This window comes from Onychostruthus taczanowskii, unplaced genomic scaffold, assembly GCF_017590055.1.
Source record: "Onychostruthus taczanowskii isolate IOZ18803 unplaced genomic scaffold, ASM1759005v1 scaffold22, whole genome shotgun sequence".
Lineage (NCBI taxonomy): Eukaryota > Metazoa > Chordata > Aves > Passeriformes > Passeridae > Onychostruthus > Onychostruthus taczanowskii.
The window spans coordinates 3,961,672-3,979,906 of NW_024499462.1; the positions used below are offsets into that span (position 1 = coordinate 3,961,672).

The 18,235-nt window shown below is 41.2% G+C and overlaps 1 protein-coding gene across 6 annotated transcripts in view; it reads left to right on the forward strand.

Annotated features, from left to right (window-relative positions):
• The window catches only part of ANK3 (ankyrin 3), a 287,480-nt gene that overhangs the window by 92,645 nt on the left and 176,600 nt on the right, over positions 1-18,235 (forward strand). The window contains exon 1 of one of the 6 annotated variants that reach the window (XM_041404779.1): positions 1,947-2,060. The exons of the other annotated variants lie outside the window; for them this stretch is intronic. Within the exon in view, the coding sequence (XP_041260713.1) occupies positions 1,947-2,060 (114 nt within the window). Of the gene's footprint in view, positions 1-1,946; positions 2,061-18,235 lie in introns of those variants that run through there. 6 annotated transcript variants of the gene reach the window in all.

Consider the following 18,235-nt stretch of genomic DNA (forward strand, 5'->3'; position numbering starts at 1 on the left):
TTATCTTTGCAATTTTAGAAATGTGTTTATTCACGTCTCTATAGAACATAGAGAAGTGGGAGTTGACTGCTTCAGGTTCACATCTAGGCATTGCCCAAGTGCAGCATTCCTCTTCCCACAGCTTTCCAAAGGCAGCATTCCATGAGGCTTCAGAAGTCTCTCAGTCGTGGAGGGGGAGTATGGAGAGTCACATGGTGGTGTGTCGGTACAGGAGCTTTGAATGCACACAGAAACCCTGGTTTTACTGCACCAGCAAGAAAAATCCCTAAGGTCACACAAGTGTGGCCTCCATCCTTGAGCATTTCTTAAAAATCACTCCAAAATAAACAACTTTTTAAACCTGGCTTGTTAGCTTGTGAACAGGAGACAAACAGTGCACTGTCTGCTGCCCTTTGGGCAACATACGATGTGTTCAAAGTAGTTTCTGTTTTGGAGACTTAAAAGATTATTTTTCTTTTAGCCATGTTATGTGAAAACTAAGGCATGATGCTTGCTGGGCCTCAGCAACCAGAATTCAAAAAATGTCTTTCAAGTTCAGGGGAAGAATATTTACAAACGTGTGAGACATCTCTGGATTTTATGTTGCCCTGAGAAGATTCAGCCTGATTTGGCTAATTGCACTTCAAATTTAAATTTAACTTAATTTTTACAACAGATTCTGTTTTTTTCTTTCTGGAAAGAAATGCTAGTACTGTGTAAAATACACTGGTTTTGCTTGGAGAGACTTTTGGGTTTTATCTGAAAGAAATCGGACTCCCTTAAAACGCTAACCTTCATTACAGTGAAGCATGCTGCTAGGAATACTGGGAAAGGTTAAAAACAGCAGTCTTGAGGCAAGCTGCTGATTGTTCATATTTGTGCAGAAAAAATATGGTTCCTTATTTACTAGATGCTTGCTCTGTGTTCATCCTAGTAAAAGATCCTCCTGCAGGCCTTAATACTGCTGCTATTTTACCTCCCCTAATGAATATTCAGAAGCTGCAGTCATTGAGGACTCAGGTGGCAAAAATAGTAAGATGATTGAAGCAAGCCTTGACATAAAAGCCTAAAAGTACATTTCCAACTACATGGAAATAATGCCGATTTCCCTTTCTGACCACGTAAATGAACAGTGCCAGAAAATCTCCCATGAATTAAATGCCTGTTTCACACACCAGTGTGATTGCATCTTTCTCCCTGTATGATGTGTTGTAATAAGTATGTTTAAAAAAAAAAAGGGAAAAATACAACAGGGCTTTCTGTAATCCTCTCACAAAATGTATTGGAATTGAAAAATCGGTATAAAGGACACACTGTTAAGATATGGCAATGCATGCATTGTTTTCTACATAATGCAGTCAGAGTCTCCATGGTAAAAAGAAATTTTTATTTTATTTTTTTTTTTGTCACCATCAGCAGTTAACCTAAAGTAGGAGCTGCTCCATTTCATTATAGGTTAAATGGCTTACTCTACAAAACTAGCTGAGAGACGTACAGCACTAACGCTGCATTTTTTTAGTAGGTTTTAAAAACGTGCTCGAGGATCAGTGAAGAAAAAACAATGCAGCATATGTTATTGTTCTGGAATTTTTTTAATAGAAAGCGCTCCTTTCCAGCATTCCCCCTTCAGTGGAGTCACTTAGACACTTCCAGCTGGTGGCAGGGGATACAGCCATAATACAGCTTTCTCTGTCCCAGCTGTCTTTTTCATTACGTTAAATGCATTACGATGGCTGCACTGCCTTACAACGGCTCAGGTGCAGAAAGGTATAGGAAGAAATCTGCAGCTATGTGTTTTTGTAGTGACTGCAAGCTCCTGCGAGATCTCTGAATCCTGAATGTGTTCCTGGCTCTGGTCACAGATCTCCTTCCAATCACTGGAACGTTTGCTGTAAGGGCTGGCTAAAGGTGCCCGAGGAAATCACCTTTTACAAGGGAACATTGTTGTAAAGGATTTTTAATGCATTATGGCTCACGCAGCATCACAGTTAAAGAAAAACAGGGATTTAGAAATAAATGCTGAGGAAGAAACTGAGAAAAAAAGAAAACACAGGAAAAGATCCCGGGATCGGAAGAAAAAGGTATCTAGTTCTGTGCCAAATTCTGAACAGGGATTCTTTTGTTTTAATTTTGTTACCTTGCAATTGAAGTACTAAAAGCTTGTTCTTGCCTGTAACTTGGGAGCTGTCGGAGTAATTTGTTAACATTGTAAAATATCATTTGTAACCACAGCTGTGGGGTTTGCAAAGCAATTGAATGTTTAATTGGATATTAGTTGATTGCAGTGATGATGCAGAAGGTGTGCATTCATTTCCCACTTATGTTACTGTGATATGCAAACTGTCTGTGAGTTGAAAATAGTTTGTAACCATCATGTGGGGTTTAATGCTGAGCTTTCTCACAGGTTTAATAGCAAAGCATAGCATAATAGTTTAGTCTTACATACAGGTTACTTAGAAGGGATGTGTGTAGAGGCAGATTTTTTTTTTCTTTGTGTTGGGACTGTGTCACATGTTTGGCTTCTGAAACATCCATTTTTGGGATATTGCTACAGAAATAAGGTGTTTCAGTGTTTCTCTCTTTTTCTTACCGGTGAGCTGTTTAACAGAATTGAGCTGTAACAGTCTGTTACTAGCAACTTTCTTTTGTTAGGAAAATACATGGCAGAGATTACAGAGCCTGGTTTTTCTCTGCTGTACATTTGTCTTAGCTGCAGAAAACCCTTCAGCAAACTAGGATCTGAAAAATTCAGTAGGCACTGCATTGCTCATTGTTCAGGTCAGGAGCCTCTGTGATTCCAGGCTTACTGTTTCTCTCTAAGGTATAAAGCAAAATAGTTATGGTTTGTGGCATAATGACAGATAAAGAGGCCAGCTACTTTGGCAGCTCTGAGGATGTGTCCTTATAAATGACACCTTGTACTCTGCTCCACAGAAATAAGGCCCTGCCACAATTTCTTGTCTTTGGCTGTATTTCATGATAATTTTTTTCAAGAACATATCAAGGAGCCAGTTGCCTTTAGAGAGACCTGGGCATATAGTTTTTCCGTGTGCCTTTGTGAAATCCCCCTGAGGGGGGGATTGGATAATCTTCATATGCTCAGAGAAGCTGTGCATGTGCTTCCTAAATGACATGTAGATTTCCTTTAACATATGTGCATCTTTTGCTTGGGCGAGAGTCAGCGTTTCCCTGCCCTTTTCTCTTTCTCCTCTGCCCTGGCAGTACTATAGCTAATGAAAAGCACTGAGAAACCCACTGCCTTCTGTTCTAGCGAGACTCTCAACGTGCTGCAGTACATTTGCTGCAGCCAGCTACACTGTAGGCATTTTTTCTGTGTCAGTGTATAGGTCTTCTGAATCATCTTCCAGGATAAAGGACAGTATGAAGATAAGTTGCTGTCTTTGAGGTGAATTTTGAGGTGCTGCTGTTTGAAAGCAGCCTGAAGTAGTAATATTTTTCTTGGCTGCTGTTTAGGTTATGTGCAGGTTTGTAATGTTGCTGTCAGGGTGGGTTTCCCCCCAGCTGAAAATGACCCTAGCAGTAAGGAATTAATTGTAGGAGCTGTCCCCTCAGCCCATATTTACCTATGGCTTGTAAGCTAAAATGTATAGTCTCTCAGCTGAATCTACTCGTGCTGCAGGAAGCCCACGTTGTTCTTGATGTGCTCAAGTTTAACAATAGCATGCCCAGCCTGATCCATGCACTGTCTTTGTGTAAGGGAGCTTCCTCACAGCTCAGAATTAGAACAATATAGAAGGGATATGGCAGTGAGAGGCTCTTGATTCAGTGAGGTGAGACAATTGCTTTGTGGACAAAAATGCTTTATTGTTTATACAACACTGCTGTAGAGAGGAAATCTCTCAGCAACCAGAGTGGCACATGGATAAATATCTGCCTATTAACCTCTAATATATGGATTTCTCTCAGTGTTTTATTTCTGCATCTTGAGAATGAGAGAAAATAGAGAGCTTTTGCTGCACCAAATATTTTGGGGTTTTTTTTTTTTTCTTTTTTGTTCTCCCCCCACCTTTTGGAATTTGGTAGCTTATTCCAGTTTCTTTCTGAGTTTCCTTAGGACTCTGCAGATTCAGGACAGGTAGAGGCCCTCTCTAGCAAGAGAATGGAACAAAACCCAGCAATTGCTTCACTTACCTCTCATACATTCTCATATCAAAGACATGGTTTTATTACCCAGTACATAGGGCGTAGGAAGTCCAATAATTTGGTTTGCCATTTTGTGCTTTCCTGACTATTTAAAACATTTTCCCCCCAAATTTTCCACTATGAGTAGTGAGTCACTTCTTGTTCCTCTGCACCACCCACAAGCAGGCAGTACTCAGGGATTTTTTTGTTGATCACATGATACTGCACAAAGCTTACCCTTTGCTTAAGCAGCATGCAGAAATATCCTTTAGAGTCTTCCAATCACTTTGGAACAACAGAGAGTGCTAATGCTTCTGGATAATTTATACAGTAAAGAGCCCAAGGCAACCAATGGTTAGAAAGTAAGGCTGGTGGGATCAGCCAGTGTCTCAGTCTGGTGTGATACTAGCAACAGTCATACTGATTTATGTTCCTGTTTAGTTGGAGGATGGCAGTCTGAGGGGAATATTTCACTGCTTTTGACTGGTTAAGCAATTTACAGTGCAGTAACATTCCTGTGAAGGCTTGCTTTGAGACTTGTATGAGAGAAATGACCTTTTTAAAAACACACACAGAACAACAAACCGTGTTTTGTCCCATCCCATTTGATTTCAAGGTGAAATTTTCAAATTGCCCCTCTTAACTCTGTGGAGACACTGTGCTTCTGTGCCCTGTGGCCCCACCACACTCCTTCTGTTTGCTGGCATTCAGGACATTCCAGGCCTTTGCTGAAGGTTCTGAAAGGTTCAGAGCTTACCTGGCTTATCTCAGGCAAGAGAAAGGGATAGGGCCAGCAAGTGAAGGATCTGCATTATACAGGTTTCCCATTTATTCTGTTCGAGTTCATATTACAGCTTCACACAGTTCTGTCTCTGGATGGTTGTGCAGTGTCCTACACTGAAAATAGTTTGAGTACATCCAAGGGCAGACCTGAGCCTTTAATGGTATCACAGAACAAGCCAAACCTCTCTTAGAAATAAATGATTGATAGGATAGCTTGCTTGATACTAGCCAGTGCAGCTCTGTCACATGTAGTTGTGTTTGTGAAAACTAAAAATTGTTTATCCTATAATAATGTCTGGATAGAAATTGGTTGCTTAGTCAGTGCCTTTCCTAAAATAAAGGTGAAACATCTGAAGGGTTTTTTGTGTTCTCTGTTCGGTACATATCAGAAGAGAAGGACAGGTCTTGGCACACAGTCAATGATTTATGTTTTATACAATATTTAGTAGGACTGAAGTGATTTCCATTTATGTGTAGTGCTCAGAAGCTCTTGTGTTCTTTGGGAGCACAGAATAATTTGATCATGATGCAAAGCCTGGCTGCTGCTGTCCCTGAGATGTTAAAGGCTGTTGCTGTCACGGCCTCTGCTGCTGCAAACTTGTGGGCAGCAGGGAAAGTAATCCACGCCAGTGTCACAAATCCTGCTCATTTCCTCATAAGGCTCACGGTGTTTGAAGGTTTTACTAAACTCCCAGGTACACTGCGAAAATCGCCTTGCAGTTGCCTAATGGAAATAAATGGAAATGCTGTGTCAGGAATGACCAGCCTGTAGGTGTTGAGCTGCTTTGAGGAGCTTGTGCATCTTCTGGGCTGGGCTCTGCTGCCAGCCCCAAGGGCCTGTGAGAGATGCCTTGGGCTGCCCAGCCTTGCAGAGCTGGGAACACCTCCCAGGGCAGCAGGACCTCAGGAGGCCATCATCACATCCTCGCTGGGGGACTCCCACTTTTTCCTTTCCCTTCAGCACTCCTGGGGCTCTCAAATGTTTTACAGACCTCAGCCGTGTGAAGGTTTTAGTGCAAATGGCAATTTTCATGTGCAAGTAAATCTACCAGTTACCAGGAAAAGCTTTAAACTCAGATAATAACTAAAAATCCCCATTCTTTTTTATGTCATGTATTTTCATGATTTTTAACAAATCTTGATCAGAGGTCTGTTTCATGGCTTCTGAACAGTTGGACTTGAATGTTGTAGAATCTAGACACGTTGAGTACAGGTGATTGTGCTTTCTGTCATTCGTGTTAAAGCACAAACCAGGCAGACGTTGCTCTAACATCTGGGAACATGACCTATGGTAAGGCAAAAGATTGTGTAGATTAAGGGTCTGAAAGAAAAATTGGTAAGTCAGTGATCTTTTGTAAGTAAAGTCAGTCAGTTTATTTTGTAAGTAAAATTTCAGTCATATGCTTGGCTTTGGACATGATGCTCTGTCAGAGGCAAATCAAATGGAATAGAAAGGTATTTCTGATAGATGTTATGGGGCACTGGTGGATGGGATATCTGCTAACAATGCTGAATTCTTACCAGCGTGGAGCTTGGTGGTGAGAGAGTGTTTCTATTCAGCTGGAAAAACAATTCCTTCTTTGAAGATGACCCCAAAAGGAATGAAACTCTTCCATTGTATTGTGTGGGGAGCACTACAGCATCATTTGAAGTGGGCACTGCTCAGCGTTACTTCGTTGTTTATGAACCCAGAAAAAATTTTTGCGCTGTTACGTTTTTATTTAGTGGGGTTTACCTTTTCCTTTTCACCTTCCTGATGCCTCGGGGTTGTGCTGTCACAAGGGATGCCCATTAGTCATTGTGCAAGTGTCAGTTTGGGTTAAAACCTGTGTTGTGCCAAATGCTTCCAGCTTGTGCTGGGAGGGGATGGGCAAGAGGAGGGAGGACCAACCATAGGCAGCCTCACTGTTAGAGGGAGGTGGCTCCACGACTGGATTTACAGCTGGACTCTCAGGCAGTGTAAATCAATACTGCTGCTACTGCCTGGCTGGTGTTAACACAGAGTCTTTTATCCTTCTGGCTTTTCCACCCAGGCTGGGTTGGTTTTTTGGTGGGCTTTGTGTTTTGTTGGTTTTCTTTTTTTTTTAATTGACAGTTGAGGGAAGGGGAAAATGGGATGCTGTTGAAAGCAAAAGTAAGTTCAAAGATGGTTAGTGAACCGTGATTTAAGAAGGAAAAAAAATCTTATATGATTATGAGTGTATGAATAATCAACCCTGTGCCAAAAGTCAAAACTCTGCTAATTTCAAGCTCTTAACTTGCCTGAAGTGATGGCTTCAGGATAAATGATGCATACTTTGATGCTATTCCCTTTGGACATTCACTAAATATTTGTTACTGTGAGCCAAAATACTTGTCAGCTAGTGGAACTGACTGAGCACCTGCTAAAATTGAGTGTTAGACTCATTCAGACCTAGTTTGATAGGAACAGGGAGCTGGGGGAAGGAGGTGGGTTGAGAACTAGGCTGTTGGTGGATGGGATGGAACATATGTGGGCAGAGGAAAGAAACAGAAAAAAAAATAAAGCGTAAGTTGTAAATTGTATTAAAAAGAAAAATTGCTTCTCATACAAAGTCTGATGTATTCTCACAGAGATTTGCCTGAAGTTCAGGCAATAAAAAGCTGGATTTGCTGCTGTTCAGATGTTTGCGCAGGCCACTGTTAGAGTCGTATCAGGGATTTTGTGGCTGAGGAGTGGGACTAGCACAGAGGGCAGAGCATGGGGTTTCCAGGCTTTGATGGGCCCCAGTGCTCCTGTCCAGATGGAAACCTCTGGAGACCTTTCAGCACTCTGGAAAATGATCCCTTCCTGTCAGACTGGGACGTGCTGGGGTCGCCCATCACTTCAGGTGATGAGCTCAACAAAGGCGGCACAGCTGCCCCACGTTGTTCCTCACTCCAGTTACCCAGCCCAGGCTATATCCCTGTATTTTAAAGCCAAACTTCTAGGTGCCTTCTGAGGATAAATCAGTGTGTGTGAGGCAACCTAAAGGAATGCCCTGCTTTTCAAGTATTGAGTATTCTCCAGCCTTGCAGCTTCAGCTTTGGGCATTCTGCATATCAGGCTCTGGAATCTCTGGTGGGTTTTTGGGTTCATATAACACTTAAAAAAGGAATCATTTTCGTGTGTCTGTTGCCTGGTGTTGTATTTTTGTGGAGTTCTGCTTGGTTAGCTAGTGCTCTACAGGGTGGATAGTTACTGACCACCACAGAAGAGATCAGCTTCTCCTTTTATTTATTACAGAGATCACTGTGTGGTAACTTGAAAGTGAAATTCAGCATGATATTTCTTTAGTATTTATTCAAGGAAGACTAATGTGGAAAGGAGAATTAGATTGAAATAAGAAGATCGTCTTGTTAATTGAAAAGAAAATTCACTCTGGGATGTGTTTTATTTTTTATAAATCATAATTTTGCCAATAAGCGGAAAGCTCTGACAATTTAGTAATACGAATTTGTCACATAAAAGATTTATTGCACTGAGATTTACACAAGCAGTTACCTTTGTATTGTGAACCAGAGCTAAAACTTTGTTTTGATTTTTTAGTTGCAGAAAGACACAGGACATGATCTACTTCATAGCTGCCTTCAGCTGAAAACTTTAGACAACTTCATATGATTTTGTTTTAAAAACCTGAAGTATGTATTTTACCCAATATTTTGTTTGTTCAGCAGTGTTCTATTCACAGTTTTGGATTTCACCTTATTGGGCAGCCAAATGCTGTGCTATCACAGTTTATTTATCAATCTTAAATCTCAGTTTGAGAAGTCATTTCAGCATCTTTTATTTTTTCATTGAAAAATCATTTAGAATTAGAGAGAAAAGCACAAGATAGAAGGGTTCACTTATGTTTCTGTTACCCTGGTCCATATTTATCCAACTGAAATTAATGGGGTTTTATGGAAGAAGTTGCAGCTTAGTAAAAGTGGTGTATCCATGTCCAGTGATAGCACGCTGATGAGTGCAAGCAGGAAATGAAGGTCTGTACCTTAACAGGAATCCACAGCCCCATCATGGCAGGGTACCCAGACACAAGATCTCCATTTAATTCATAGGTGCTATGTGACATTCCACAGAGCCTGCTGGAGCTGCCTCGGCCTCATCTCCACCAGTGGCATTGAACCTGATGCCTCTGGTCACCCCAGCTCTACCAGGAGCCAGCCAGGCTCCCAGCTGTGCCTGGTGCTTCACCTGTTAAATTCATAACTTAAAATACAAAGAGAAACCCCTCTGTGACCTTGTCACTTGCTTCCCTTGTGAAGAAGAAGGCACCAGCTCTAGTGGAAGGTGTCCCTGCCCATGTCAGGGAGGTTAAAACTGGGTGATATTTATTATATTTCCAACCCAAGCTATTCTTTGATTCTATGAATTACATTAATGTATTCCACATTAATTTGTAATACCCCTGTAAGTACAAATGCATAGATGAGATAAAGGTGTAATATGTCAGTTGTTTGTATGTTGAAAGCAGTGACGTATGTATGGTTTTTCTGTGAAATCCTGTCAGCTCTGAGCTGCAGGCCTGTCCTTAACCCTCCAAGCCGCTGCCTCTTCAACTAAGATGCTGTTAAGTACCCAGGCTCTGCTGGAGAAAGGGAGGGGAGAGTCAGAGGAGGAGGAGACAGGTAGTTGAATTGTGAGTGCCAGGAAAGGATTTCCTGGAGCTGCTGAAGAGGCTGTTCTTGCATTATCGTGTTTTCAAAGCAGATCCTTGAACTCTGGTGGACTGTGGGCAGCTGGTAACTGACACAAATCCAAGGACTTGCGCGTTTCCCTCATGGTGAGGAGAAACACAGGGTGTAACACAAACACCCCAGCACCAATGATGATGTGGCCTGTCAAGCTGGGATGGTGCTCTGGCACACAGCTGCTTGTGTGGCATCCTTGTGCCCTCCTCAGCCTGAGCACCAATCCTGCTACCCTCTACAAGAGCAGGATTTACACACAGCAAGACACCTTTAATGCACATATGGCATGGGTTTGTGTGAGCAGGGGGGGAGCTGGGGGTCAGGGCCTTGCTTGGGACTCCCCAGCTGAGTGTTTTGCACCAGTGCATCCAGAGCCCTGAGCTGGGCATCTCCAGAGTGTCCTTGCTTCCCACAGGGAGCCTCCTGCTCTGTTAGGGACCACTTACCCTGGGAGAGGTGGCGTGGTGCTGCAAGGGGTTTCATTCCAGAGGAAGTGTGTTCCCTTTGCAGTGGCTCCAGGAAAGCCTGGCTCAGCACAGTGCCAGAGCTGTTGGCCAGGCTGGGTCCTTAGGGAGAAGCTGTCCACAAAGTTGTTAACAGTGTTTTCAGAAGTACTGTGGCTATGTGTTGTTGCCCTGATTTTTTAAGTTTTTCTAAGCCTTCTGATTTTTACATTCTTGTAACGAACTTTCTCACACCCTTTTTGTAAATAACTTTTTGTTTTGCATTCTTTTATGGAGGAAGAGAAATTTTCTAGATGTTGGTTTGTCCAGTGTCTTTGGAGAGGTGGCACTTTCACCCTCCAATCCATTGTCACTTTTGGAAATCTATAAATGTTGGAGTCAGAAATTAAAAATGCCTTTTTTACCATGAGAAGAGCAGCGTGTCCACGTTGCGTTATTTCATGTCCTATAGCGACAGTGTGAATGTTTTTTAATTTCTGTAATTTGCAGTGATTCTGTTCCATTGCTGTCATTGATTCCAAAAGGAATTATAAATCCTGTTCTAAATGAATGGACAATTTGAAAAGAACAAGTTGTTAGAGAGAAAAGTTTAACGGTCTTTTTAAACTTGTCTCTTTTCCTTTAAAATTCTTCAAATTAAAGTATCACCAGCGATTTCTGCATCACATTCTTAGTTCACAAAGCTCAGAACAATTCACAAGTCAATGTGGTTGCTGATATCTAACCTTTCAGTTAGAGCAGCCTTGTTTGCATGTTGTAAAGAGCTTTCCTTAAAGGCAGTATAATATATAGAAACTGACACTGTCCTGCATGCACCCTCTAATAAATGCTACTTTTACCTGCCCTGGTTCTCGTTGTTAGAAGACAGTTATGGAGCTCACTTTCTGTTCCACACATTGGTTCATTTTCTGGTGAATTGTAAATGTCAGGATGCAGAATCACTCCTTCATCGACTTCCTTTAGTTAAACAAGATTTTTACAGTTAGCTGGGCTGTTGTCCTTCCCTGTGTTCTCTCCAGATGGGTGAACTTGAGGACGTGCTCCCCGGCCTTCTCTGGGAAGGTGTAGAAAAGCAGAGTTGTGCAATATCCATTGGATAGGTCCTTCTGCTCCCTAACATGAATTATGGAGCATTTTACTAACAAAAGGCAAAGGTGGAACTGAGGCACTGACTGTAGTTAGCTACAGTCACTTTTCCAGTGTTGAATCAGAATGTCTTATAAATACAAGCACTCAGAGCTTTAGATTAAATTCCTTCATAGGTTGAATAATTTTATTTCCTCCCACACAGCTTTTTTTTTTTTTTTTTTTTTCTCCCATTATTGCATTACCACTGTTTCTGGACCCTACTGGGGTATCTCTGAAATTGCAATCATTTCTCTTCCATTAGTCACTGGCTTAATGGTGAGCATTTGCAGCCATCCCAAGAGCTGAATGTACCATTGGCCCTTGAGGAAAGAGGTATCTGGATGCTCTCAGTGACCTGTTCTCCTGCTCCCTTTGGATTTGTATGAATCTGGCATTCACCTCTGGTGCTGAGGCCAGTGTTTTTGTGCTCAGACTGTAGGAAGAATGAGTGCAGATATTTTTCACAGATAGACTGCTGGCTAGTCCCTGAAGCGCAGGTGGATGAGCCGTGCCCAAGGGAATAGATCTCCCCAGAGGAGAGAGATGTGCACCAAGCACCTTGTGGTGCAGCAAGTCAGGAAAGAGGCTCAGTCTATGAGTGAGTAAATGCAGCATTTTCCTGAAGTGCTGAGGAGGCCTCTCTCAAAACAGCCCTTTTTTTTTTTATTTGGCCAGGCAGTAGCAGACAGTATGTTCTGGAGGGTGGCTATGGATGGCTTCTACAAAACAAAACTCTGAAAAGTTAAAACATTGCATAGTGAAATATTGCTGAGAAGTGGGTGGCAAAGGTTTCCTCTATTACATTTTTACCATCTAAGCAGAAAAAACATCTTCAAGGAGAATTGGTGAACACACTGGATACCTGCAGTCCTAGTTTTTCTTGCCACTTGATTTAATATGAAACCACCACCACTTTGAAGCTGTTAAACATCAAAATTCTGATAACTAAAGACTGCTGTTTTTCTACCAGCCTGAAAAGATTAAAAAGATGTTGAGAGGAAAACATGTCTCATGACAGTGGGTGCACAATCAAAGTTTCTAAGTAGGGCAGCCTGAGGAGCAGCCAACGCTTTTTAACAGTTATGGGAAAGTGTATGTTTCTTGATGTTCCTATCTGATATCTTTCTACCTTTTTTTTGTACTATCAGACTGTCTGTTTATGCTCAAAGAAGGCTTAATAAATGTTTTGCACACTCAGCACACGCTGCCCACATAAAAGAGGAAAAGTATGCCAACTTCCAAGTCATCCAAGCAACAAACAAAGAATAGGGGGTTCACCACTGACTCTACCAGTTTGATCTTAAACAGTTTATTTAATTGCTGGGAGTTTTGTCCATAAAACATCTCCATGTTTTTGTTCTTGTGCATTTTAAGGATCTCTTTTCAAATGTCAAGCCCTGGCTGTTTTTCTGTTCTTGATATAGAATGTATTTTTTCTATGTCCTGCATAAGGTTCATGGCCACAAAATACAAAACCATGTGCAGGGTTTAGAGTTCTTTAATGACCTTTGGGCTGCTGAGTGCTGTCCTGGTGTGTGACCTATTGGCTGTGTCCACAGCTATCAGGAACCTTTTTGCTGATGTCTTACCATATTTCTGGAGGAGAAATAAAATTTTTAAAGAATTTTGTGCTTTCTGAAAAAGTTTTGGTGGAGAGGAAGTTTGCATGATAACAGTTCTAATTATGGTTCCTGGTATTCAGTATAAATTTACTGGGTTTTCGATTAATTTTTTTTAATATTATACCAGACTTTTAATTAAAGGCTGTTTTAGGAGGACTGATCATATTAGGTAAGTTGCAGATAGAAACCCATATTTTTACAAAGATTTTGTAAAGCTCTTTAGATTTTTTTGTGTCCCAACCAATATACAGTGAAGTTATCCAAATCTTGGCTTTAGAAGTGCATGAGTTTAATCTAAAACAGCCAAATGTAGTGTATTTTATAATGTTGTATGTGTCTTTTTGCTGGCCTATGTGCTTGTTATCCTTGAAGCTGAACTCACTGAATTGTGGTCAAGTCAGAGGTCCAATTAGCAGAACCATTGAACATATGCAATAAATTCAGCTTGAAAGGCCACATGCACAATCTGCCTTGGGTTGGAAAGCCAAGAGATGCTGTGACCAAACAAGATCCACAGGGAAGCTGTTCAGAATTGTAGCCCTTTGTTCCCAGCAGCAAAGTTGCCCCTTTCTCCTTGTTTACTACCAAATGCAAATGAGCAAACAGGGCTGGTGCACTTTTAAAGCTAGTCAGTTTGAGGGAAGATGAGAAAAAAGGAGTGAAAGGATTAGAAAGAGCCTTGATGTTGAAATGGGAGCAGCAATGGCAAAGAGAGAAGGAATGACTGAGGCAGCTGACCCAGAAGTTTGGGTTTATTTTGGCTGCAGCTAGGTGCTGGAAGATGAACTCCTCATTCTGAGGAGCTCCTTATTAACTCAAAATGTTTTCCCAATGCCAAGTCAGTAGACGAAACCTGGGAGAGAAGGAAGCAGAACAGGAAGGACAAAGTCAGCAAAAATTCATCCTCTGCTGGGGCCTGGGCTCCCAGCCCTGCTGAGTCCAGGGAGGGCTGCAGCTCCTCTCAGGACAGAGCCAGCAGGCTCTCTGGGCAGCAGGGGCAGTCCTTGGCTGGCAAGATGGCCAAGGGGACATCTCTCTTCCATGAGAGCATCCTCTGTACTGCACGTGAGCAGGCAGGGAGCTGCCTGCAGGGCTGCTGCTCTCAGTGCCTGGCTGCAGGGGGACTGCAGTGGTGCCTGTGAGCCCCCCCTGCCCAGGCAGAGCTGCTGGCCTCAAGGTGGGCAAAATGACAAAAACCCTCGGGGTGTGTATAGCAGGGTGAGAAATTTAATTGTTTGGAGGACATCCAAGCAACTGCATCTGATTTAGTCCTTGAAAAGAGAATATCTGTTACCTGGTTGCATGAATTTGTACAGGAGTATGGAATATAGTGCTTTGTCAAGGTCCATATACAAAGAATTAACCACAAATTAATCGGGGCTTGTCAGATTTAAGATATTTCTGGTACAGTGTTGAACAATTAATGTACGCCCACAAAATAACAATTGTTCCCTAAAATTGTAGTCTGCTAACCTAAATATATTATTTTTAATTCTTAAAGTATAGTGGTGAAAATGAAATTCAGCTTAATGTCTTTGTGTGTTTCTTTTTCATTTGCAGTAAAATTTTCTCACATTTTCTTGACAAGTCAAAAATCTGTGTCCTAGTTTTTGCAAGACATGCTCTGTGTGCCTGCCTGTTTCCTAGAAAATAGTTGTCCAAATGAATTGTCTGAGAAAGGAGCAAAGGTCATGTCCCAAAAAGGAAAGGAAAGTCACAGATTATATTAATATTCAAACTTAACAGTATCTTAAAGAAAAAATTGAGGAAATACACAAAAAAGAAAAATAAAACTTGGGGGGGGGGGGGGAAGCAGGAGGAGATTGGACAAAGCTAGCCAGAAAATTCCCTGCCATAGCTTCTGGAGATTTCTGACTGGAACTTTACAATACATTGGGTCCTCCTGTTCGTTCAGTTCTATCTGTTTTAGTTATTCAAAATAGCATTTTTAAATAAACACGTGTGCTTAGTAGTGGTAGTTGATTTTGTTAATATCAGTTATTTTATGCATTTATTGTTCAGAAGGCTATTCGGTTCTGTGCCTTGGATAGTTTTGTTAATGCAAACATAAATTGAAATATATAAAGCCTTATTAACACGAGGGCTGCCAGGAATTTGTTTTATTTCACAGGTAGCCAGCTATGCAATCCTATAAATGCCATTGTCTGTAGTTCTTATATTTGACAATTACAGATTAGGGCTGCGTAGCTTTAGGGAGCATTTTCCAGCAGTAAAATTTAGGTTTCACATGTAGTGACCTTATTTTGGGTACATCCTGCTGTTTGGTGGAGAGGCATTGGTGGCAGGAGAGGACAAGGTCAGAGGTAACTCGGGGGGGTTGCATTAACCAGCCTCAGGATGACAAGGTGCACGTGTTGGAAATGGCACACACAGATTGTTTAGTAGCTGAGCAATAACAATTATGCAGGATTTTGGACTCCCCTCTGTGATGAGAAAAGGATGAGTTGTTTTCTGGGAGACTCTCTGCTGGTACTGGATACCAGCAGTGCAGTTAGGGGAGCAAAGCTGCTCCTTCAACCTTGCACTGTTCGTGTCCTGCTGATATGTTAGAGAAAGGTTTTCTTCACTTCTGATTATATTAAAAACACGAGGGTTTCACTTTAAAAGGTGCTGCAGGTCTCCTCAGTCTGGTTACATTGTACTTGGGATTTTCAAAAACCTCAGAGGCATGAGCCAGGGTGTTGTTGCCTTTCCTGAGGGATGCTGGCAAAGGCAGTGGGAGTGCACATGGGAGTCCACACTGGCAGCACAGCCTGCAAAATGAGGGGAATTCTCATCAGAAAGGAAGGACTTAAATATTTCCCTCTAGAAAACCTTACATTAGAGCAAGGAAAACTTACCTTTACTTTTAAAACCCTCTAGTTGCTGAAGATGCATGTGCTATTGCAGTTGAAATGCATGGGAGAAAATGATGCTGTGTGCTAGGTATAGATTTTGGGGTTTAGAAAACAAGTAATTTGCAACTAGATAGATTGATCAGCTTTATGTGTTTAGTTGATAGCAAAGAAAAGCTTTGGGCAGCTTCTGGTTTTGAAATATTTAGTTTTTACTTCTACTTTCAGACAGAAAAGCGTATGGTGGAAAGGTGCACTGTTGTTTCTCAGAGCTCACAGATGACTAAGCAAAGTGCATTCTGTCTTTGCTTTTGTTGTCATGGGTCTGGTTCGTCAAAAGTGCCAAATATTCTGGCTCTAATCCAGCCAAGTTCCTAAGCCTGCACTCAAGCCTGTTTGTAATTGGGGTGACTACAGAGGGAGCACTGTGTGCTTGAAGCTGAGACCAGTCTGGGGTGATGTTTGATTACCTTATCAGAAGAGAGTTTTCAGAGGAAAGGTCCGTCCTGAAATGCTCTGGGTGATCCCAGCTCTCAAGGATGTGTGTGAGCACCCAAGAGCCAGAGTTGGCATCTTTTACCTTGGCTAGTAGATGAAAATCTGATCAATTCAAACACTTGGTGTTTTAAAGACATTATTTTCTTCATAGATGCTTTTTGAAAACCAGTGTTAGCAATATTTGTACATAGGTGATCAAACACTGTGAGAAAACCCTGAAGACAAGAACAGTGGTAAGTCCATTATATATGGCATGGAAGGCCACCTAGCACTAAGTCACAGTTGAAAATTTCGTTCTTATTATTGATTTGATCATGCTTCTTAAGCAGCTAATTAACTCATTATATGGATAGTGTTACAGAGGTATTAATCCTATATGTAAAGAGTAAGTATATAAATTCTCCTTTGGGTAGTTATTTGTATGCCACAAACAGCTGTAAATGTGGAAGATATTGGCCAATGCCTAGAAGCTAATTCAGGCCAATTTTTTTCACCTAAGAGATTCTTAATTTGAAAAATACAAAGTTTAATAGGCTTAAAGTCACAAATTTAGGCTCAACAAAGCATTTAAGTCAATAACAAGATGAACACATTCTGAAAAAGTATGAAGAAACAAACACCAAACTAAACAACCCATAAAATGTTGATTAAGTTCTGAAAATGAAAAGTTCCATCAATTGAAGCTTTGTTTTGGCATGTTGAACCAAAGGATCTTTTGTTTGTTTGTTAGCTTTTTGTGTTTTGAAATTTCTTTGCAAGTGTTTTTGAAAGCTGAAAATTTGGATTACAACACGTCATTTAAATCCAGAGAGGGATTGCTGAAATAATTTCAGTGTAATCTAGTGGGGCTTTTTCACAATTTTTTTTTTTATTGCTGTGAGCAGAGGGAGCCTTTTCAATCACTCACTGCTGCTCTCTTTGTGACAGCCCTTGAAATACATCATGACCTGATAGCAAAATCAGTCTTGTGAAAAGTATTGAGGATCAACTTACCCTAAGTCTGCAAGTGAAATGAAACCTGAGCTCAAGGTGATTGCATTAAGCACGTGCTGTCATTCTGGTCACATCTGTGTTCTGGAGACTCAAATAAGCAGTAAAATGGTTAAGTATTGGTGATATTTAGAAGAGCGTGTTCTTGGTGACATTGCACAAGTAGAGCTCATCTTGTAAAGCAAATTAATTTTCTAAAGTGTTTTCCCAAATCCAGGGGTGAACGATGAACATCTCCATTATCATTAATACAGGCATTTCACGCTGTGTGCTCTTCCAGCCACTGTTCCATTCAGCGCTTGCTAATTACAAGTCACTGAAATCTGGGCTGCCTGCTGAACTGGGGTGAATTATGCATCTGGAGGTTCAAGGTCCTTCCCCTTCCCAGCCCCTGAGGGGAAGGCTTTGTACAGAGGTAGATGTCAAGGGGAGGCCAAGGGCTGGAGAAAAACACATCAGTTCTGTAGGGCATGTTGATTTACATTTGTGTGTTTCCCTTTTTTCAAGATAATAGACAAATTTTTTTTTGTGTTTTGAAACCTTTTAGGAACTGATTGAGGTCAATGGAATCAAACTTAAGATGGCAAAGAAGACTGTTTAGAATCACAGCTATTATCTATTTTAATTTTCTCTGCTGGAGTGTACCCCAAAACATTCATTATGTGGAGGGTATAATCTCTGAACAAATGACATGGTGGAATTAATGAACAATTAACTATGATCATACGTTATAAACAGAGCTGATTAGAATCCACGCATGCCTGGGTTTTAGAAAGACTCTTTTTTGACTCTGCTTTGTGTTGCTGAGATAGGACCACACAGCTCTCATTTCTTATTCATTGTGTGAGCATAACATCATTTCCTCTGAGGTAAGGCTACATCTCTTAGTTTTCATGGCAACCAGACAAAGAATTAATCTAATCTTTAACTTACTATGTGTGGGGAGGGTAGGGGAGAGGAAAATAATGTGTTTTCCTCATATCCATTTGTCTAATATGCTTAAGTTATTGACTTCCTCCTGTAACCTGGAGACCATTCTCCAATATCCCACATGTGATAAATCAGAATATTACAAAGCTGGAAG